This window comes from Camponotus floridanus, unplaced genomic scaffold, assembly GCF_003227725.1.
Source record: "Camponotus floridanus strain SB8 unplaced genomic scaffold, Cflo_v7.5 scaffold1, whole genome shotgun sequence".
In the NCBI taxonomy this organism is placed as follows: Eukaryota; Metazoa; Arthropoda; class Insecta; order Hymenoptera; family Formicidae; genus Camponotus; species Camponotus floridanus.
In genome coordinates this window covers 4,450,322-4,474,034 of record NW_020229214.1, presented here as the reverse complement: position 1 = coordinate 4,474,034, position 23,713 = coordinate 4,450,322, and the positions used below count along the sequence as shown (strand labels likewise).

Below are 23,713 nucleotides of genomic sequence, written 5' to 3'. Positions count from 1 at the left end.
ATGTATATGTATATATATTACACACACACACACACACACACACACAAGTTTTTCACTGTCATACACGTTGCATTACACGTGCATAAAGAGAAGAGGACGCATGGACCTATTATACATGTATACATGTGTATATAAATATAAATATAAATATATATATATATATATATATATATATGTATATGTATATATGTATGTATGTATATTTATATATATAAAAACATATATAAATATATTTATAATTATAGCTATTCCAAAAAAACGGACCACCGCGATATCGACGTTTGCGAATGATCATTAAATTAATGCAAATGAAATCCATCGACGATACTTATATGCGCATTAATCATCGGCATTATTCATTATCGTCATAATCATCGGTAATAACGACGTCATGTCAGAGCGTATTTCGTTGAATAATACGCCTGGTTATACGGAGTGTCTCATGTATAAACGCACGAACAGCGAAATCTATCGATCTGTCTGCATAAATAATATTTCTAATAAACACACACACATTCATACACACGCATACATTTAAACGCAATAGAGAGAGAAAGAGAGAGAGAAAAAAAAAGAGAGAACAAAATATATAAATATAGTTTTACAAGATGGCTTCGCCAGCCACCCCCTTTAGTTTTATACCTGAGACACAGAAAAGGCTGAAAAGCGATTAGCCGATAATACTAAATGAACCTTGAGATATCCTAATGTAAAGTACATTCTTTCACCGATGAACGGACATTGTACACATAAATACATAGCACGACATTTGCAAAAACAAATACACACATCTTGTCGAGCTCATTTATATAACTCTCAAGACTTTGTACCAATTTCTCTTTATTTAGTTGGACATTTCGAAATTGGAGAACGCGATAGCGGATCGAGCCGACGTCGCGCTCTAAAACGCGAAATGTCAGTCTCTTAGCCAAAGTTAGAATTTGCGTTTTTTTTTTATCTCTTAGTATCTTTTCTTTTTTGTCGTTTCCTGTCGACCCTCCCTTTTTTTCTTCTATCCCTCTACAAGTTATACGTACATACGTACATACATATATATGTGTGTGTGTATGTATGTATTTATATTTGACACTTTTTTATCATGAATGCTATTAATTTTAATTATAATTTCTCTAAAGTATATATAGATATGTATACTTATCTTTAATAATCGTGGTAATTCTTAAACTTAGAAGAACAATATATTTAGCGGCTATAGAGATTGAAGTATACATACATAAAAGTGAAGTATATATATACATATATATATATATATATATATATATATATATATATATATATTGATAAAATAATTAAGATCGCAAATTAGAAATCGGGATCGAGCGCATGTAATGTGCCGTAAGGACAACAATCGGTATATTTACCGTAAGAAATATTAAAGTCTGGTGTGTATAGACACCACATACACACGTACATATACATATAAGCAGCCTTGTATAGCCGAACGGTATTCGAGGGGCTGTTATCTCGCGAAGAATATTCATTGATTGAACAAAAGACGAAGATCAGTAAGTGTAAATGTTTGTAAACAAATTATGAAACATTATTTGTTCAGTGCCTACATATTTACACAGTAATAATAAAGATGAAGATTAGTGAAAAATCACTTGAATCTTTTTAATTTCAACTCCTTTCTTTCTTCGATATAGCTTTGTTGAAAATTTAAAAACCTATAAATAAGTTTTTGATGAAAAAAAATTTATATCCTTATATATTTTATAAATGTTCACACAAACTTGTGCAATTTAAGAATAATTGATGTGATTACACGGTATAATGATCTAGTGTTTCATATATATTTAGCATAAATATATTCGAGTTTTGTTCATTAAGAAAAGTAATGTGATGTATCTTTCATAATGTATCTATTGTCTTCGAAAAAGCAAAATATTAGTTTTGATCATCATGTTGTTTCTTATCGTTGCGTTTTACGCGGAAGCATAAAAGCAGCTAAATTTAAGTCCTTCCCCTGTCTCTCCTTATTCACTAACTTCTTCCTCTGGATGTACTATTCTAAGGATATAGTATCACAAATTGATAACGCCTAACAAAATACAAATAAATGAAAACGTATCAAAGAGAAATAAACGTGTTTATAATCGCGATAATCTATGAGTTCCCTCTTTTCAACTTTCATTTTACAATCGGGCAATGGCAAGATTGGCTAGCCACTAAAATAAAAATAAATTTGTACGTTAATTTAAAATGGAAAATCTCGTTTCTATTTAAAAATAAAATATAGACACACATGTTATCTTATTGCGTCAAATCCTGCAAATCACTCTCGTATTTGATCGATGCAAAACACGATTGAATAATAATATTGAAAGATATCGAAAACAGTGTGTTATAAAATGTATGTCGGAGATTGTAAAAGTGAAGACGAAATGTTCACGTGCTCGTTTAGTGTCAAAGATCGCTTGATCGATCATCATCGACGCGTGCCAATCCACCTGGTACGCATTTTCGTCGGCGTCTTCTCTTTCCAGGAAACGCCGAAACGCTTTTATCGTGACGAGGTCGTAATAAACAAAGCGTCGAATCGGCAGTTTTGATTTGTAGCACTTCGTCTCTTTTTTCTTCGCCGCAACATTTTCCAACGCTCGAGCCTGTCGCTGATACGTCGAATACGAGAGAAGAGTCCCACTCTCCCACCACTCGACTATGAGTAGGGGCACTTGACTTCGAGGCCTCGAGGCTCGAGCTCGAGTCCCTTTCTCAGTCTTATCGGTATCGGTATCAGTGGTAGACGGAGAGTCACCAAACGTCGGTTGGTATATTTTGCTCGCCTCGCTGAAGCTATCCATCCGCAAGAAATACCAAGTTCCTTAAAGTTCGCGCAATAGAATCGGCTACGAAAGCGTAGCATATTAACGGATCATGTGCGTCATGTTGCCAATGCTGCAGGAAAATTCTTTATTCCCGTTTAATCCCAGTTTGGACGAAGAGATAAAGCGGCTGTTCGACATCGCCATAAGCAAGAGGCCACAGCCGAATGGTATGTTGTATCTTATTATTGTTGATCTCTGTATTATTTATGTATAAATATCTAGAGTTACTGAAAATCTGTGCTATTGATAACGGGGTTTTAGGAACGTTTATAATTTTATAAATTTTTCATTCTCGCCTGAGAAAGTTTGATTTTAGTAATTCTTGTTGTGACTATTTGAAAGTTATATATTTAATCTATCTATAATCTACTTATAAGCTAAATGCTAATTAATAATTCTTTATAGTAAATGTTTTCTTTTATATTTTGTATTTTTTTTGTGTAAGAAAGAAAACAACACTCCAACGCATTTATTATATCTCAGGTATACTTTTAGACTCTTTTCTTAAGAACACTTAAAAAGAAAGAATAAACTGTGAATGTATGTGTTATTATTTTTATGGTATTTTATGATCGACTAGAAAACAAAAATTTCAAAGAAATACCCTTATATAACTTGAGAAAAAATTTAAATTTTTATATTGGCTGTGCATTGAAGATCTTTTTTTTTCCTTGCATCTTTTTGCAGTTATGCGTTAAGAATTTGAGGGACATATGTGTTTTTCTTTTTTTAATTCTATTTATTATAGTTGGTATCTTTTTCTTCGCTTAAAACTTATATCTTATAAAATTATTTTATTTTAAATACGATAAGAATATAATCTCGAATCAAAAAATTTTTTAAAGTTTCTGGAGATTTTTAATGCGATAAATAGACAACATCGGTAACAAATTTAATGATATAAAAAATTAGAAATTTAAATTTGTCTTGTGCGGCAAAATAATTTAGGATTCGCAGTGTAATAATAAATGTGAAATAGTACATTTGTACCTTTTTACCGTTAAAAATATTTGTTACCTCACTTCAATATCATGTGTCATTTATGATTCATCATCAACTTAATAATCGCATGAAATTTCGATGTGTCAGTGGTTTTGTTTAAATAGACATTTATACTATCAAATTTGTCTCGACAGAAAGTCACTAATATTTACATAAATAAGAAACCTATAAAGATTTATAAGGATTTTATTTGACAAAACAATTTCAAAAAGAAAATTTAAATTTAAATAAAAAATGACGTGGAAATCAAGATCTTTATTTTTTCCATATAAAATATATCTTTACTTGTACATATATGTTTCTTAATAGTTGATGTCGAGATGAATTCCACGATATGTAAAAGAACACAAGGCTGTCGTAGATCATTAAGGTTAAAAAAAGCAACATGTTATTAACTTCCAAAAGCAATATTTTCCAAAACAGTCTTGTATAATATTGAAAAAGTAAATTTTATTATATTTTTATTTTCCTAGAAGAATATTCGGCTAACGGTTATATGTGATTTTGAATGCACATAAGCATATAATTAGCTCTCATATTATTATGTCTCTACTTCCAAATATTTATTGAGTCTATTTTTAATCTATTTACTGGTTTTGTCTATTAAAGAATTTATTTTTCCAGGATTTTTCCATGACTCTTTACTCTGGAACTAAAGAAACCCTGTTTCTTTGCAGCCTGTATTCTTTTATTTGTGATCGTCGTCGCGACACACGGATCACGATTACGCCGATCGTAATCTCTTATCGTATCTCGCGCGCGTGCATCTTTGTGACAGCGATCGCCGGTACTCTTTGTGAAAACGGTCCGGCCGGCACCGGCGAGTTTTTATTTCACCGAGACGATGAGACAAAAGTTTGATTGAAGTTGTGCGCAAAGATGTGTTTATCTTTCGATACCGATCCCCAGTGACGTCGACGAATATTGTGCCCGGTAACACTTACAATTTAGAAACGTTCGGCTTGAGAAATGCCGTGCGTGTTTACAAATCAACGGGCGCTATCGAATTACACTCGCTTCTGCCTGCATCGTAGAAAATAGCTCGAGACTCTGCTGTTCCGAAACAAGGGACAGGATAAAAGACGCGTTTGTTGTTTTCTTTTTTTTCTTTATGGACTACTCGCCTCTCATCGTACGTCGCATTTCGTTTATTAAGAATTGATCCTTGATCTAACGCGGTTATATTGAGGGCGATTATAATTTGTGATATATATATATATATATATATATATATATATATATATTTATTTATTTATTTATATTTTTGTTCAAATTTTTAACATTTTGTTCAAGATTCTCCTTCTGTCGCCTTAAATTTAAAAAAACACTTTTGAAAAAAATCAAACTAAATCTTGCGTGTAATAAATGTAAAACAGACATTTTGTACACTGATATTGTTATAAATCATTTTTTGTTATAGAAATAGCTGTGACAAATATTTAAAAAAAAAAAAAAATTTCTATGATAATATGTTTATGCGAAAGTTTCTTTTAATTCTGGGGAAATGTTGACCTAGGAAACTGGCATAAAATAGAATAGATTTTAGGATAGCATTATCAATATTTTAGGATGCTTTCAATATTTAATATGTTATCAGAATAAAGAATGTCTCATTTAATGAGATTTTTTTTGTGAGGAAAAAAATTCTAGTTTATACTTCTTGTTTTTATTTACATCTAATAATTGTAGTCTTTTTCTTATTTTATAATTTTATAATTTATTTAATTATTTTATAATTTTTTATTTATTTAATTGTTTTATATTTTTTTTATCTTTATTACAGTTGAGGAAGTGATGGAAGAATTTCGACATAATGGCCGTGACTACGAATATTGTCCAGACCACGAAGACATAACGAAACAGAGTATACCGCGACGAAAGAAGAACAAAAAACCCTTACCAACAGAATGCGTCTTTTGTAGAAATAATGGGGAAGAAGAGGCATACTATCGAAAACATCTGCTAAAGGATATCGATGGACGTGTCATATGTCCCGTTCTTAGGTATATATAGTTTAACAATGCTTAAATGCCGAATACTTTGAATTTTCAATTCAAATTTTGAAATGCATAAAGCTTTTGTTTTTATTTCGGAAAACACATCCCACATATCGCATAAGGCACAGAAACCAAGCATTTTTTGATTGATTCGTAAAAGGTAAAATGTTGATTATTGATAAGATAAAAAGAAAGAAAATTATGTTGTCTCTCTTGTCGTTTTTTAAACCTAATGTATATAAGCTTGATTATTTAAGTCCAGATTTAAATCTAATGAATAAACTGTACCCTTTGTTTTTATTGAGACGAGAATGAGAACGATTTTCACTCTTGATCTTTCGCAAGTGATCATTGTCATTCCTACATATATCTCAAATTTGTTTCGAATATATTCCTAATACGACAAGACTTTGTTTCGACGAGTTTTGAGAATAGAAGATAAATTTTATTGTTTCTAGTACTTTTTGTTCACGAACTTTTAAATTGAAATGAATTTCATGTAAATGGTAAAACATATATTTAGTATTTGTTTACAGTGCTATTTGTGTTTAGGATGTTTTCAACCAAAAATAATTTTTCAGCATAATATGTTTGAAAATTATCATTTTTTCTTCATGTAAAAACTAAAATTTTTGATCAACAGAGCTTATACATGTCCGATTTGCGGCGCAAGCGGCGATGTAGCACATACAGTTAAATATTGTCCAAAAGGTCCTTACAATCCCTGGGGAATGAGTATGCCGAATACTTTCAAGTTACTGAGAAACTCTGCGGGAAAACGTCGCAGCAAGTAAGATATGACATTTTCTATGCGGGCGATGGAATATTTTCTTATTTTTAGATAACTTTTATTTGTATTATTAATAATTAGACTTTCAGGACTTTATAAAAATTGATCTCTGCAGATTAATACCATAATTCTTAATCCAGAGTTTCTCCTGATATAAATATTCTGATATAAATTGTAAATAGATAATAATGAACATAAAAAATGTTCCAATAAATTTAAAAATAATTTAAGTTAAAAATGATGATTTCAGAAAATGTTCCAATAAATTTAAAAATAATTTAAGTTAAAAATGATAATTTCATCCAAAATAATTTCTTTTGTTTTTTATAAAATTTCCAAATAATAATATTGCGTTTGTATTTTTGCTTCATATATTAAAAAGAAGTGAGCTATAAAAAGTATTACATTTAGAAAAGATGATGTGTAGAAATTCATGAATGTACGTACTTATGTATGAAAGAGAATACCTCGTGTCACTTTTACATATAAAATTTATTTTACAGTTCTAATTTATTATTAAATATCATTTTTAAATAAAAAATAAAAAAAGAGGATAATTTTTTTTTTATTTCGTAGTTCCATCGCCCAAGCTTGAAATATCTCACGAACAATACTTTCTAAGCGCGAGATTTTCAATAGGAAGGAATAAGAAGCGGGCGTTCTTTGAGTACACATCAACTGCTAACAGAGGCTATCCTCGCATATGTCCAAATGACATCGAATTCTTAAGATAATCTATAGATTTTTAGATTTCTCTTATATACTTTTGTACCTAACATTTACATTCGTCTGTGCAGACGAGTATTGACACTCGACATGATCTCGCATCCTCGCGAATACGCTGAAACATCAGATCTAAATCGAGATCGAGACGTGACTTTAGTTAGTTTTGCGTCACCCTTCCGCATTCTTTCTGTATATTTATATAATTTATACCATCTCTCTCGCATTCTTCCTATTTGTAATATAATTCATTCCATATCATAATTCATAATAAAGTGTTAAAAAACTGCTCTGATAAAATTTTGGTTTAGAAGAAAATTTACGCGTATTTCAAGAATCGCGTGATTGGACAAATTCAGCAACATACCTAACATCAATTTTGCAATGCGTCATGATTTTAAGATTAAACGCAATTTTTTTTACATGCGCGCGATATATTTTGGCGGTGACTTCTTAGGCAGTAGAGATATTTAGAATTCAACGTGACTCAATAATATGTCATCGACGAACAAATACACGGATATTTTTTTTTTGTTAAGATGTTAATATCCTTAAGGAAAATGTGTATATTGCCTGTTGATCTATCGATAACATATAAAAGTCACATTGAAAGAATCGTGTAAGCACAAAAGAAACTAATTGCTTTTTAAATGATTACAATGCTTTTTAAATGAGTTTATTTCGATATATCTCTACCCGACTTACTTTTGTGATGACTTCTTAAGCAGTTAGATTTATGAGATTATACATTCCAAAGATCTTCTATACAGATATTTGAAGAATTCATAAGAAGAACACAATAAATCCATAATTTGTAAAATTTTAGATACGATCTCGTCGTATTTGAAGTGAATATTACAAATTATGTAGATATATTCTTATGTATTGTATGATTCTTTTTTTGAATCTGTCATTTATATTTTAATGTGCTATAAATGCGTGCCATATATTTCTACTGCTCTTCTTGCCAATACGAACAAATCAATATGATGTCAATATAATTAGAGTAACCTATAAAAAATATGTTAGATATTTTGGACGTATATAAAGATATCACGAAATTTCTGACGTTTTTCCTTCAATTTTGGAATTTGACATTTTCGAGCGCGTTTCATTGAATTATGGATTCATCTAAAAAAAAGAGATTGCAAAAAACAATATGATGGCTTAGCTTCAATATATTTGGACGAGAATTTTATATACGATTTGTTAATTGCACGCGTTCAAGTAAGAACATTCATCTCGAGTTCGAGTTCGAAATGATGAGAATAATGTGATTTTTTAAAGAAAGTTCTTATAGTTTTGTTGAAATATTTCAGTATTATATATTTATCATAGTACATTAGCCTCTCTTATATATTTTCTAATTTGGATATTTTCTCTCTCCATAGTTTAAAGATAATTAATATCAAATTATTAGTAATCAAGAATAACGTATGTTTTTATTTTAATTTATTTTAATTTATTTTTCATTATGCGACGTTCTCAACAGAACGTTTCGATTATATGATTTATCATAATTGCATCGAAATTTACCATTGTTATTTGAATCATTATTACTTAATTGTAACACTCGATTAATTTTCAAAATATTATTCATTATTTGTTTCCTTTTTTTTTTCAATTAAACGTTGTGATGATAACATGTGCCTTGTGAGATATTAAGTTTTTATAATTTTACGATATAGGTTGATGAGACATATACACATAGTTTAATACGTAATATAAAGATGAAAAATAACTATTATATAAGCGCATTTCATATGCATTTTTACGACATTTGGAATGTACATTTCGAAAAGTCTTATCGACCGACATCGATTGTTTTGAATAGGTAATAAGAAAGTGATCGATACTCTTCTACGAGCATCGCATGAGCAATGATATTAATTTAGATATCTTGTAGTATTACAAGATGTATATTTTATGAGCTTATGAATTACCATCGTAATGTTTGTTATATTTTTATACGTGTGCGAAAGCGTGTCCTTATGTGACATCAAAAATTTGTAGCAATAGTCTATAATAATTGTAAAAAATAATTTTCCCTCAAAAGTTATCTTACATGTTTAAATATACTTCCGTGATTATTTTATTTATTTTGCTTTATCAATTAGTACAAAACGAGATTTGTTCTCAATTCTATGTATTGTATGTGTTATTGCCATATCCAGAGAATATTTGGAACTGTTGTCACTGTCACAGTCTCGCTACGATCTTGTCAAGGCCATCGAAACAAAAGCTGTTATTTCTTTGTGTTTATATGTTAGGTTTTTGCTTCGAAGGTTTTGATAATTCGTAGAAGGCGCGTATGTGCTTTTTTTTGCAATGTTGACGCTTCTTTCCGATATTTCTCAAAAATTCACAAAAGGACACGCTTTCATATTTTCTCGGCATGTATATACATATTGATAAGCTTTATAAAATAATTAAAAAGAAATGATATTTGTTGAGTTTTAACAATTTAAAAATTTTCCCGTGATTGAAAAATAAAGAAATCGACTATTGTGTATCTTTTTACCGCATCAACAAATATAATAAATCTGTACATTTATTTTCTATTTAATATATAAATATACATATAATCTCTGTTGTAATATTCCTATGTATATATCTTTTCATTTCTTTTTAATAATTTTAAATAGTTTATCAATATATGTATACGAATTATATGAGAAATTTTCGCGAGAAAAATGTCAATTTTTCTTTGATATTTTTTTTTATAACTCTGTTATAAGATAAAAATTTAGTTATCGTTACAGCTTAATACTTAATATTGAAATTTAAGTTCGAAGCTTTCCTATTTTTTGTTATTCATACAGTAAAATATCAAAGAAATGGAATACAATAAGATACAGAATATATATATGTACATATACGTACATATATAGTAAATTGAATTAATTCAGCGTTGTATGCGTCAGAGCCTTTATTTCACCAAGTAAAAGCAATCAATAATTAACAATAGTTAACGATTTAATAGATTACATCACGAAATAATTAAAAGTTATTATTTACGAAGTTATGATTCTCAAGACATTTCAATCCTTGAAATACAGTTCATCTTTGAAAGAATTCTATTAATCAATTTTAATAATATAGCACTAAAAATTTTATTCTTATTATATAGTAGTTTCTTTATTATATAGTATAAACCGAATATTTTGAAGAATATACAACAATTATATACATATATATACTTGAAAAGGGTAAATTTTCACAGCATTATGTCACTTTTTTTTGATAAGTTTTTTTTTCAGGGATTGAAATGTTTTAAAAATTTAATATCAGCTGGAAAAGAAAAAGAAATAGGATAAAGCACTCGAAATTATGAAGGACGGTGCAATAAATACTTCCAGTTTTGTTTTTTGCCGAGAATTAAAGTATATAAGAATTGTTTATACTAGAAATTACGACATTACGAATTTGTTCCTATTAGAAATTAATATAATATAGCATACATAAGTATTATATTTCTAAAATTTTTGAGTGTATATAAAAGCACACATTTGTAATTTTTACTTATAAGGCATACTATTTAATAGTGCGAATAAGTCCTTACTTTTGTAAGATATGATGCGCCCTTGTACCTTTACGGCATACATTGCCAAAGCTTAAAATTATATGCGCAATTTCTATATGCCGTGCCACAACATACCGACTGATTCAGAGAGCGCGAGATGACTATAGTAATCTGAAACCGTGCAACGGCATTCTCGTAATTAATAGCAGCAGCAGGTGATAACGATTAAGGTACCAAGTAAGAAATAAATTTCATATGCATAGGCAGGAGAAATAAGCAGAAAAACTTCACAATACCAGGTTCACAATCATTTAACGTCCAGTTGCACATTTTACAGAATTGTACAAATAATTATTTTGTCGCCTTTGATGTTTATCGAGGCTCCTCCGATTAAACGTTTTTGCTTATGAGCACATAACCCAAATGATTACACACCAAACCACGAAATTTTTTGATTGGTATGATGAAGTCTTTTGGATTTTTATTTTTTTGTATCGCCGTATCAAATTTCCACTTGTTTGGAATGAATCTTGTGCATTCTGGACGTGCTTTTTTATAATCGTTTGTATTTTAAGTCTTGCGCATATTATAATTACCATTCTAATTGTATTAAGGATAATTATTATTTCTTTATTAATATGTATTATTTAAGTATTTGTACAAAATTGTATTATGCTCAATAATGAATTATAGAGAATATATATGCATTTGTGTGAATAAATGAAAATTTATTTACCTTTTGTCATATTTAATCTCTCTGACCTAGCAGCCCTACTTTGCTGGTTTATGCAGCAGAAATTCGTGATAAAGAAATTTGGGGAACCTTAATTGAAAATCTACAATAATAAAGAATTTAAGAAGTCTTAACTAGAAATTCGCGATAAATTTAGGGAGTCCTAGCCGCGCAACGTATCTTCTGGCCCTATTTATTCTGACTCGATTTCGAGGGGTTCAAGCCAGGAAAATAACTCCCGATATTGCCGATTATTGTTCGATAATAAGATTACTAATAGTTTGTTTACAATCGTACAATATTACGATCGTTCTTTAGACGCGCATGTCATTTAGAGAGTCGTCAGAAATCAAAATATATGCTGTTACGCATGTATAGAATATAATCAATATGCATCTTAACTTTCGGTTGGCGGATTATTAAAAATCTATATCTTTAAAATTGTTTTTTAAAGCTCATATAATGGAAATAAATATATATGTCTATCATAAAATGCAACAAAAATATCTTTATTTTAGAAATATTTTTCTTTCTACTTTAATTTTTATTTTGATATAATTAATATATTTCTCTTTATAAAAATTTAAAAATATAAAATTACAATTTATTCTTTTTATATAAGTTTAAAAATATAAATTTGTAATTTAGTATAAAATTTTATTTTAGAAATATAGAATATAAATACATATAAAAGAAATTTTTTATGATTAAAATTGATTAAAATTTGCACATGCGTTCCGCTGTTCAAGAGTTAAAAGCAACGGATTTATCTACGTGCACTTACAAATCCATTGTTTCAAAATAAAAGTTCATCACTCACCGGCACGGGCTGATGCGCAACAGCGGAGTTAACATTAGAGGAGCTACGTTGTCTATAACATATAAATATAAGGTTCAAATTAAATAGCAGCATAAATAATAAATATTTTAAAAAATTATTATTGTATGTATTGTATTGTATTGAATTTTATATTCGATGCGTACAATTATAAGTAAGCATATATAATATGAAATAATTTTATAAATAAATTAATTTTTAAGTAGAAACCTATAGAAAGATTTTATAAGAATTTTCCTAATTTTTTAAATTTAAACCATTCAAATAAATGAATCAAATTAATACATGTACTCAATTTATATATAATAAATTAATATAAATAACATCATCAGGTTGCTTCGCCGATGCAGGATGCCTTTCCTAGACCTCCTCCTCCTCTCAGATCATCAAGGTTGTTGCATCGATTTATAATACATATGAATAAAAAGATCCAAATTATAATAGCGTTCATAATAATTAATATTTTAAAAAATTATTATTGTACACATTAAATTTTATATTCCATACACGTAATAATAAGCAGATTAATAAAATAATTCTACACATTTTTGTGAAAAAAAAACAATAATTTTCTAATAACTTTATATAAAGGCTTCTACAAAATTATAGTTTTTGTAAAAATCTCAGATCCTTTTCTCTCTTTAAATCATATAAATAAAAAATTAAATTACGCGATTAATTGCTCAATTTAAATTGCGCGTATACAATTATAATACATATTTAATATAGAATTACTAATAAATTATTTACCAGAGGTTGCTTTGCCGGCGTCCGATGCCTCTCCTAAGCCTCCTCTCACAATTAATCTTATGTTAGACGCGCGATACTTTTATCGGCACTCCCGCACTCACGTGCGATATTTTTATCACTATTTCCGCACTTTTACGCGCGATATTGAACGGCTCTCTCGCACTATTTCGACACGATCAAAAATGTTCTATTTGTTCGCGCAATGTACATTGTATATATGTATATTCAACGCATGAAATGCACATGCTACATATGAGTTATTGCGCGACTCGTGGCAATGCTGTGCAATACTTAGCTTCCTCTTCAGGCTCCTTAAGGTTTATCCTGAATAAAAAAATTTAACATAAATCTCAAGGCACCATTCAAATAGCCACCCATGGGGGGTTGTGTTGTATAAATTTATAATATAATATAATTAAATATCATATAAATATAATATAATTTGTAAGACAGAAGAAGAGAAAAATTTATATATAATTTTATTTAATTGATGTGTGGAATTTATTATATTATTCAATAATGTAATTTAATAATATAATCATTATTGCGTTTTTCATTTTTATGTCATGTATGCAATAAGTGCATTTAATTAAATTAAAGTAACAATTTTTTTTCTCATTTTAATAATTATATTATTATGAAATATTTCATAAAATATTGAACTATCTATATAAAAATTAATTAATATCAAAAATATTTTATTATATTATTTGGAATATTTTAAAATAAAAACTCAAAAAATATTTTTTATACACGCGTTATATATTAGATGATAATTTAAAATAAATCATTTTCGAAAAAATGAAAAAGGAACAAGCAATATTGAAAGTAATAAGAATGATAAATAATTTATAAATCACTCACCGCATATTTTCGTTGTTCCGCATATTATGTTGCCTGATGCTTTTCTCAACCTCCATTTTCTCTTTTGTTCGTCCTTTATTATTTCTTCATGGCACTCACACTCACTTCCGAAAATATAATTAATAATGATTAGTAATATTATATATGGAACAATCGCGAGACACTTTGTACCACACTTCCGATCGCGGAATAATTACAAGAGAAAATGCATTTTTTAACGTATCGTAAGAAATATTATAGAAAATACTATTCGTTAGAGAGAACTGTTATTTGTTCGACATTTATATGAAGTTTCAAATTCATGCGTTACTCATTACAAATGCTCTATTTTATTAATATTATATTAACATAAATTATAAAATCGAAAGATTAATTCTATTTTATTGAAAGATTAATTTTAATTGAAAATCATGATAATCGTTCAATTAATAATAAATTCGATAATATACGAAGTATCGTTTCGCATTATCTTGCTCGAATATTACCGTGTGAATACCAAGGCCGTGGCATGTAAACATTAGCGCACTGTTGTTTACGCTGTCAAGGCCGAACACTGTGTTATTGTCCGTTCGAAATATTTTACGTACTTTGACAAATATGTATATACGCGAAATATTTTAAAATATAGAAGTTTAAATTTTAAATGATATAGATTAATTATATGATTATTTATTAAAAGATTAATATATCACAGAGTCTTTCATTATGTTAAATATTTATATTTACGATTCGATCGTTTTACTGCGCGATCTCAACCGGAATTATATTTAAATAACCAAAAAAATAACCATAAAAAATAGATAAAGAGTCGCGAATGATTTACATTTTACTCTAAATATCATTAAAGAAATAATTTTTGCTCATAAAAATCAATTTCATATCGAAATGATAATTATTATTTTAGATTTTTATTATCACGATTCTTACTTGAGATTAAAAAAATTACGCGAAATATACGATTCGAGAATTTTCGTAGCAATAAGTATTAGTTATGCGTTTATTTATAAAAGTTAATTAATCATATTATTATAAATAAAATAATATTCCAATGTTAATTACGATCGCAATTTAGAAAAGAAATTTAACGCCTCCCACTACTATCCTTTTTTAAATTCGTTCAGCAATGATAACATTAGTCTGACGTCAAACGTCATCACGACCGAAAACCATGTTATTGTTATTTTTTTGCTGAAACATTTTATGTACTATGGCATACATATACATACAAATAAATATTTCAAGGTTCTGTCGTTTCGTTAAATGTAGTTACACATTATTAATGAAAGATAATTATCATTAATCCTATATTAAAAATGTGATGATATATCTTTAACATCCCCTTCCCGAGTGATCGTAAAATCATAAAAAAATTATTTAACGCTGTTAATGATTAAAACTCTTTACAAAATGAAAGAATAATGTTCGGACTATAGGAAAATTATAATATAATAAACTACGGTTTCAAAAATTTTTTGCGCAACATTTCGAAAAAATGTTTTAAAAATGTGATGATATGCCTTTAACCACAAGTAGTTATAAAATTATGAAAAAATTAATTATCCCTGCTAATGATTACTTATAACAAAAGAGAATATATATGGTGCAAATTGTACAAAATTATAATAGAATTTATATTCGAAATCGATTATTATACGTATGTATATTTAATTAATTTGATACAATTTAAATTCTCATAATTTAAAACAAAAATTAGAATAATTTAATATTAAACTTGCATTGATATTGAAAGAGCGATTTAGTATAAAACACAAGTCTTAAATATTTCTTTAAAACTGTTAAAATATATAATTGCAATTATATATTTTATTTTTGAAAAGATAATTAATATTAATTCTTGTTATATTATTTGATGGTAATTTTTTGTGGTTGAAAGAAATTTAGTCCTAATTCGCAGAGATTTAACGACAATAAATAATAATGAAAAAATTACCTAATATACTAATATACTATAATGATTATTGTTAAAATTATTGCAATTCTCTATTTTTTTACAGCATTTATATTAATAGTACGCCTTTAATAGATCGAATTTAAAGAGAAAATACTCAAAATCATTATAAACGAATGTGTAAGTAAGTGAAATATATGAAATAAATTTGTGTGAATAATTAAATTAAGACATAAATCTTGTACATGATAAGAAAGTCGATGACATAAATCGGTACATTATTTTGGTCTAGTCTTTATTTGCGTATCAAATTACAGTAGGTAAAGCCGAGCTTGCTCTTTAAAGGCAATTAGAGATAAAGCGAGAGAGAAAAGGATGCGAGAAAAAACACGAATAAGATGCAAGATACTTCGGGAATTGACGAAATCCGAGTTTTCTATTGGATTTAAGGATAGAGGAACTATGATTATTGGCTATCGATCAAGTCCGCGTGGAGTATTTGGCTCCGTAGTCCGCGCGGATTATTTAGATCAGAAAAATTCGAGATGCTACCGATATATTGAACATCTGATGCGAATATTAAATACAACATCACAGATCAAATACAAATTAAGTAAAGATATATTGAATTTTAATATTTTTATAATAATTTTTAATAAATCAGTATTATATCAATATAATATTAATTGATAATTAATATTATACCAAATATAAATAGATCAGTATAACTTACTGCCGAGATGATTTATTTAATCATTAATCTTGTTAATATTTTTTAAATCAATGCATTAAATAAATTATTTTTTCCTATAAACTGATTACTATTTCATGATAATGGTTGTTATCATTTAATTGATTATTGTTGCTAAAATGTTTTTGTAAAATTCGATCTTTATTGTCATTTATAAAGTTATAATTATTTAAAAATGCAATTTGTATTATATAGTGAAATATTTTAATTATTCCAACTAAAAGATATTAATATGTATTCGTAAAAATTTTTACCACTTGGTACTTTTATCGGCTAGTAAGTAGGTCGCATTCTTTATATTTGCCTGGTCAAACGATTCAAACGTCCTTCGCATACTATAGAGAATTGTATTATTTATATTGTGAAATATTAATTTTTAGTCTTGATACGTCATTTATACGTAGTCTTCGATCTAAAAATGTTACTACTTGTTTATGAAATTTATTATTAAACATTTGTTATTTTTAATGTAAATAAGGTCATCTCTTTATATTTCGAGATTAAACTTATGTTTAATATTTTTTGATTCTTTTCAATGTGGAATTGAAATCATCTTGATTAATTTAATTATTGATTAAGTTGCAAGGTCCACCTTTTGGAATAGCAAAATTTTTATTATATTTTATATGATAATAATATTATTAAAAATTTGATATTAATCATGCGAGTCAACAATTAAATTTGGCGAAATTTAATTAAAAAGTAATGTTAGAGTTACAGACATTTTTAATATAATTTTTTAAAATTATACACACACATATACATATACATATATTGTATATGTATTTTATGTAATGTAATATAATTATGTATAATGTATTCTGTTTATATAATTTATTTCCTATATACGATTTATATAAGTAAATTAGATTTCTATATTATAAATGTTTCGATAGTTTCTTTTGTTTTTTATTCTCTATTATTTATTAATATCTTTCTCTTTTTTATATTTTGCAACATATGATGACGTAAAACGCGCCGCTATTACATTTTACCTTCGAAAATTCGGTGTAACAAAAGATAGTATGTTATTAGCGTCATATCTGCATCTGACATTCCCCATAAATCGGGCAACACTAACACATCCTGCATACATAAATGCGCGCTGGTGTAAAAATCGCTCAATAGACATCCAGTCACCGGATAATAACGACTCATCATGCTGCGATTCTATGTGCTACTAGTGAACGTTATTGCTGTCGCGATGATGATGATGATCGGCGTTGCATTTTCGGAAGATACGAATCACGAATATGTTCAGATTGAAAGACCGATTCGAATGGATAACGTCTTCTTCCCTCAAAATCGGAATGCAATGTCATTCATCGACTCTTCATCTACATTTCTTTTGCATCTCCTCAAGTATAAACTGCATAAAGTGCAGTATCAGAAGTTAGATAAGATCGCTACTACTACTACCACCACTACTACCACTACTACTCCTTCTTCTCCTAGAAGTTGCATCTGTGTACCCTTTTATTTGTGTGATAATAATCAGACTATTATCAATGATGGTGCAGGAATAATTGATTTTCGGTAAGTTAATTAAGATTCGTTAATTAATCGATATTATTGGCTAGTTTATATTAACATTGATAGATTTTAATTATTTCTCTAATTTATTGTTTCTATTTAATTAGTTAATTATAATTTTATAAATTATATATACATATTATAATTAATTATTATAATTAATTATATTTAATTTTATTTTATTATTCTTTTTATTTTACATAATTTAATTTTTTTTATTGAGATTCAATTAAAATTTTATATTTAATTTTATAATTTTTTAAATTATTATAAAATTTTATCTTTTTAAATTCTCTAGAACTAAATTCTATATTCAATGTTTTACTTGCTTGCTATAATTCATATTATTAGATAAACTAAGTTTCAAATTATAATTTATATTAATCTAGAATTCAAAATATAAATAATTAACAACCGTATTGCAGCAATGGGATATGCCCTGGAATCTTCGAGATCTGTTGCTTTCTGCGAAATGTCACAATACCACCTCCAACAATACCTCCGACTACTTCGACTACTCCTTCAACAACTTCAACTACTCCTTCAACAACATCAGCACCAATAATTTTCCCGACCATGTTACCGATTCCTACCGTGACCATACTTCCAAACTGCATCTGTGTGGAGAGATCGTTGTGCGATCCCAATGGAATAGTCACCGTTTTTGGCGAGGATGTAATAAACCCGCGGCAACAGTATGCTCTGTGTCCAAATGCCAATCAAGTCTGCTGCAGAATATTGACGACAACGACACAGCCACCAACAACGAGTTCTTCGACGACAACGACGACAATGATGACGACGACGACAACGATGACGACGACGACGACGATGATGACGACAACGACACCCGGACAAACACTACTGTGTTTCGTATGCAACAATACTATTCAATGTTTTACTTGCTTGATCATTGCGCCAAATAGCAGCGTCATAGACCCCAGATTATCTCAGATCTTATCGGGAGGAGATGTTTGCGCGTTGACAACTCTATTGTCCTGTCAAACTAGTCCACCCGCTTCGTCAGTTCCGGATTTGCTCGGTCCATTGAAGAATCCAGGTACTCCGCAAGCTTGTTACTGTGTGAAAACCTGGTTGTGTTCTGAGGGAAACGTGATAAATCTAGACGGTTTGGGTATAATCGATCCAAGATTCACAGCTTGCTCATCGGCGGACCAAGTGTGTTGTCGACTGGTGGGAATTAATCTTCAAGGTCTTCGTAACGCTTCGTTAAAAAATCTTGCTGTTGGACGATCTGATCATTTAACTTCAGACATTTGTGGTACACAGAACAATAATTACGCACCGCGTAAGTATAAACTTGCTACATTTGCGTGAACTTGCATAATAGATGAAAATTATATGAAATATGAGCGAAAGTTATCTGTATATAAGTGAAGTATAATAAGCTATAAAAAATGATCAATACTTCAATGATCAATACTTCAATGATCAATAATTAAAAATAAATTTATTTAAAACGCGAATTTTCTATCTGTAAGTTCAATTATTTTTGCATATCATTAAAGAAAATCTAGCCGAATAAATGTTTATATTAATTATTATTATATTGTTATTGATTCTCTTGATTAATATCTGCATTGATAATTAGATTTAGTTACAATTAAAAACAAAAAAATTAGTTACAGTTAAAATTTATTTAATCATTGATATATAATATTTAAGCGAAATATAAATCGAAACCGACGTCTAATTTGAGTTGTAAAAAGCTAATTTAAAGCTGATTTAAATTTTATTCAAATGATAAAAATAACAATCGCTAATTGTTACAGCGCAGCCTGCTTCTGCTGACTCCGGAAAGACTTATTTCGCCGAATTTCCATGGATGGTTGCGCTTCTCACAAAGCCCACGACCGGTAATTCTTACGTTTTCCAATGCGGTGCTTCGATGATAAGTAACGAGGCCATTCTTACTGCTGCACATTGCGTTATAAAGTATGTGTTATGACAAATTAAATTATTATTTGAAGTATGTGATATTGTATCATAAATTAAAGGAGAATAAGAAGCCATCAAAAAGATATCTAAGATATCTAGATACGTTTTAGTTGTTTGAAACGTTTCTAGAACTTGTGTATCGATTTGATCAATTATTGATAATATCTTTCTTCTATTCTTTTTTTAATAGTCAGAAACCTGAAAATTTAATGGCACGTTTCGGTCAATGGAACATAGAAAATAGCGTTCAACCATTGCCTATTCAAGAAGCGAATATTCGTGCGATAGCTGTGCATCCGTCTTATTACAGCGGTGGACTATTTCACGACATAGCTGTTCTTGTTCTGGAAAAACCAATCATCTATAGCATAAATATCATGCCGATTTGTCTTCCTGAACAAGGTGCGGTTTTCTCCGCTAGGAGCAAATGCTACGGAATAGGATGGGGTACCAATTTATTTGGTAAATTTCAAGAGTAGTTTTTGCAGTTTTCTTATTATTTTTTTTCGATTTTTAATATTCATCCGCGAAATCATGCTTCCAGGACCAGAAGGGAAATATCAAGCCGAACTGCGAAAGGTCGAGCTTCCTATCGTCGATCGAGAGGATTGTCAGACGCGTTTACGAAGTACGAAATTGGGCCAGTATTTTCAACTGCACGGATCATTTATCTGCGCGGGTGGCGAAGCGAGCAGAGACACATGCCGCGGTGACGGCGGTGGACCTCTGATTTGTCAAGCTGCTACGGGACAATTTTTTCAAGTAAGTAAGAAATCGATATATGCTTTTTTCCCATGAAAAGTTGAATTCCTAAAAGATTAAATTCTCTTTTAAAAATTTTAAAGTTTTTAAACATTTTTTTAAACATATCTTTTAGATTTTGCAATTTTTAATTTTTAAACTAATTATAATTTTTTAATTAAATATGTTTGATTAATGACACTTTTATTATTACTTTTCAATTCTTATTTACTTCATATTTATTTATTATTATAATTATATCCGGAATTAAATTAGATTAAAATCCATAGACATATTTTTATATTGAAGAATACAAAAAATATGATATATATGTATATAAGTTTGATAAATTATATTTCAGGCTGGCATTGTATCGTGGGGTATTGGCTGTGGGACTTCTAACATTCCTGCGGTATATGCAAGTACATCACAACATCGTCAATGGATAGATCAACAGCTCGCAACTTTTGGCGTATAGTAACGCAGAGAGTGTTTAATATTTTTATTCTCAATTGCCTTTGACGTACAATTATATAGTTACCATGATCTTTTCATTACGCTAACGTGAAAATTATAATATAAAATATTATATATTTATTACAATTACATATTTATTAATGAAATATCGTAATATATGTATATATGTACTCCTTCTCCATTATAAAATATTTATAAATTATTGTTCCTCGTATAAAGTTAATAAATCATTTACTTGTGCATAATATAAATAATTGCATATTTAAATAATTAACCTTCAAAAATAAATCATAAACAATAAAAAAATATTATCGTGACTGTATGATATCTAAAAATCTATTCTAAAATAAAATTGCGTTAACAAGAGGCAAATATATAAATATTTAAGTTTGCAATACCGTTATCTGATAATAAATAATTAGAAAATTAACAAAAAAAGCTTCCACCGTGACAATGTTTGCACATTGCCGTGACCAGGATTCGAACCTGGGTTACTACGGCCACAACGTAGGGTCCTAACCACTAGACGATCACGGCTACTGGAAGAACTGATTGCACGGTAGAGAATTAAGCATAATATTCGAGCCAATGATAAAGTTTTCATGATTTAATAAGCATGTATTTTAATATCGTAATAAATGTAGATATACTAATGTATTTGTAATGAGATAATCAAGTATATATAAAATAACCATAATACATAGAAATCTGAGTTTTAAAAAATTAAAACATTGAGAGATGATGTAATATATAAAATATCAAAAACATTTAAATACGTGCATAAGAGATTAACCAATAATAAAAATAATTAAAAAAAAAAACTTCCACCGTGACAATGTTTTCACATTGCCGTGACCAGGATTCGAACCTGGGTTACTACGGCCACAACGTAGGGTCCTAACCACTAGACGATCACGGCTATTGGAAGAGCTGACTCCAGAACTGGAGAATCGAGTAAAATAATTATGAATAAATAAATTATACTGTAACAAATTTTAAATCATTAAATATATCTCGTTCGATAATATCACAATATAATACAAAATCTAAATTATTTGCAATAAATGCATGTATTAAAAAACAATGTAAAATTTTCAATTTATTAAATAGTTTATTCTTGTAAATGTATGAGAATTGTGTTTAGACTAAATAACATAATATATGTGTAATAAATAAAAAATAGTTAAATTGAATAATAAATTTGATTCTTAATTCGCAAAAATTAACTTGTACATTTTTTTTCAAGTAATTTACACAAAAGTATATTTTCTTAGATAACAATACAGTATTTACATTTTGATAGAGGATATAACTGTTTAATTAAATTATGGTATGATATGTATTCATGACTTCGTGCTAATTAATTATAATTATTATTAATGATTACATCTTTTGTAGAAATCTTTTGTTGAAATAGAAGAATACCTTAATGTGTAGTTCTTTTCAAATTGTTATCAGATTCCGAATAAACTTCGTTAATTTTGAAACTTTCATGAGAATAATTATGAGAATAATTTTTGTGAAAATAATTATGAGAATAGAAAGATATATTTTTTGATATATTTTTTGATATATCTGTGATGAAAAAGAGATAGTTCTGATTTTAAAAATAAAGATTTTATATTTTGCAAAGTAGATTTTTATAAATTCTTTTAATTTACCTGTTTCCTACAAAACTTTTCAAGTGATAAATGCATTTGAAATGATTTGTGAAAAGTGATTTATATTATCTTCCGCGTTCAATGAGAGAACGGATGGCAATAGATATAAATGTGATAGATAATTGATCATAGCTGAATGAAATAGTGTTGCGACAGCTGATACCTGTCAACGTCATGTGCACGCATGCAAACAACGCACGGTAAAGTACACGATAATTCCGATAATTAATCATCTATATATCAACGTACACGTCATTTATGACAATTATACATATATATACATATATATGTAAATGACACATCTTTTATTGACCCATATTTAACATGCTGGTTTTCTTTGTAACTTTTTAAATTAAATTATAATTCAAATATTTTTTCTTTCTACAATAAGCTGTGCAAAAAAGGGTCTGCTCGAAATATCATAGCAAACAAGAAGTTGATTTTAATAATGCATTTAAAAAATGCTTATTCAGATATACTTGACCTTAACATTAAAAATTTGTTAAGCCCTTGACTTCAACATGTTGGATATATGCAAAGACACGGTGAGTATATCGCAATTTAGAAAGAATTTGCTGAATACCTAAATCATATTTGATCTGTCCATTTTATG

At 28.5% G+C, this 23,713-nt stretch overlaps 2 protein-coding genes and 2 non-coding genes across 5 annotated transcripts; 2 read left to right on the top strand and 2 right to left on the bottom strand.

The window, feature by feature from the left end:
* Positions 1-2,734: 2,734 nt before the first annotated feature.
* On the top strand, positions 2,735-8,212 carry LOC105256478 (protein nanos). 2 transcript variants are annotated; one of them, XM_011266397.3, is made up of 4 exons: positions 2,735-3,016; positions 5,635-5,854; positions 6,492-6,638; positions 7,278-8,212. In XM_011266397.3, the coding sequence occupies exons 1-4, from the start codon at positions 2,899-2,901 to the stop codon at positions 7,285-7,287; spliced, it is 495 nt and encodes a 164-aa protein (XP_011264699.1). In that variant the 5' UTR covers positions 2,735-2,898; the 3' UTR covers positions 7,288-8,212. The 2 variants fall into 2 exon arrangements, with proteins under 2 accessions (XP_011264699.1, XP_011264698.1); XM_011266396.3 differs by having other exon boundaries at positions 7,215-8,211.
* A 9,676-nt stretch (positions 8,213-17,888) lies between these two features.
* LOC112637634 lies at positions 17,889-21,490 on the top strand. The gene is made up of 6 exons (XM_025407738.1): positions 17,889-18,265; positions 18,688-19,571; positions 20,056-20,218; positions 20,412-20,683; positions 20,766-20,983; positions 21,324-21,490. The coding sequence occupies exons 1-6, from the start codon at positions 17,889-17,891 to the stop codon at positions 21,438-21,440; spliced, it is 2,031 nt and encodes a 676-aa protein (XP_025263523.1). The 3' UTR covers positions 21,441-21,490.
* A 414-nt stretch (positions 21,491-21,904) lies between these two features.
* Trnah-gug lies at positions 21,905-21,976 on the bottom strand. The gene has a single exon. It is a non-coding gene; the product is annotated as a tRNA-His (tRNA).
* Positions 21,977-22,286: 310 nt separating this feature from the next.
* Trnah-gug lies at positions 22,287-22,358 on the bottom strand. The gene has a single exon. It is a non-coding gene; the product is annotated as a tRNA-His (tRNA).
* Between the last annotated feature and the right edge of the window lie 1,355 nt (positions 22,359-23,713).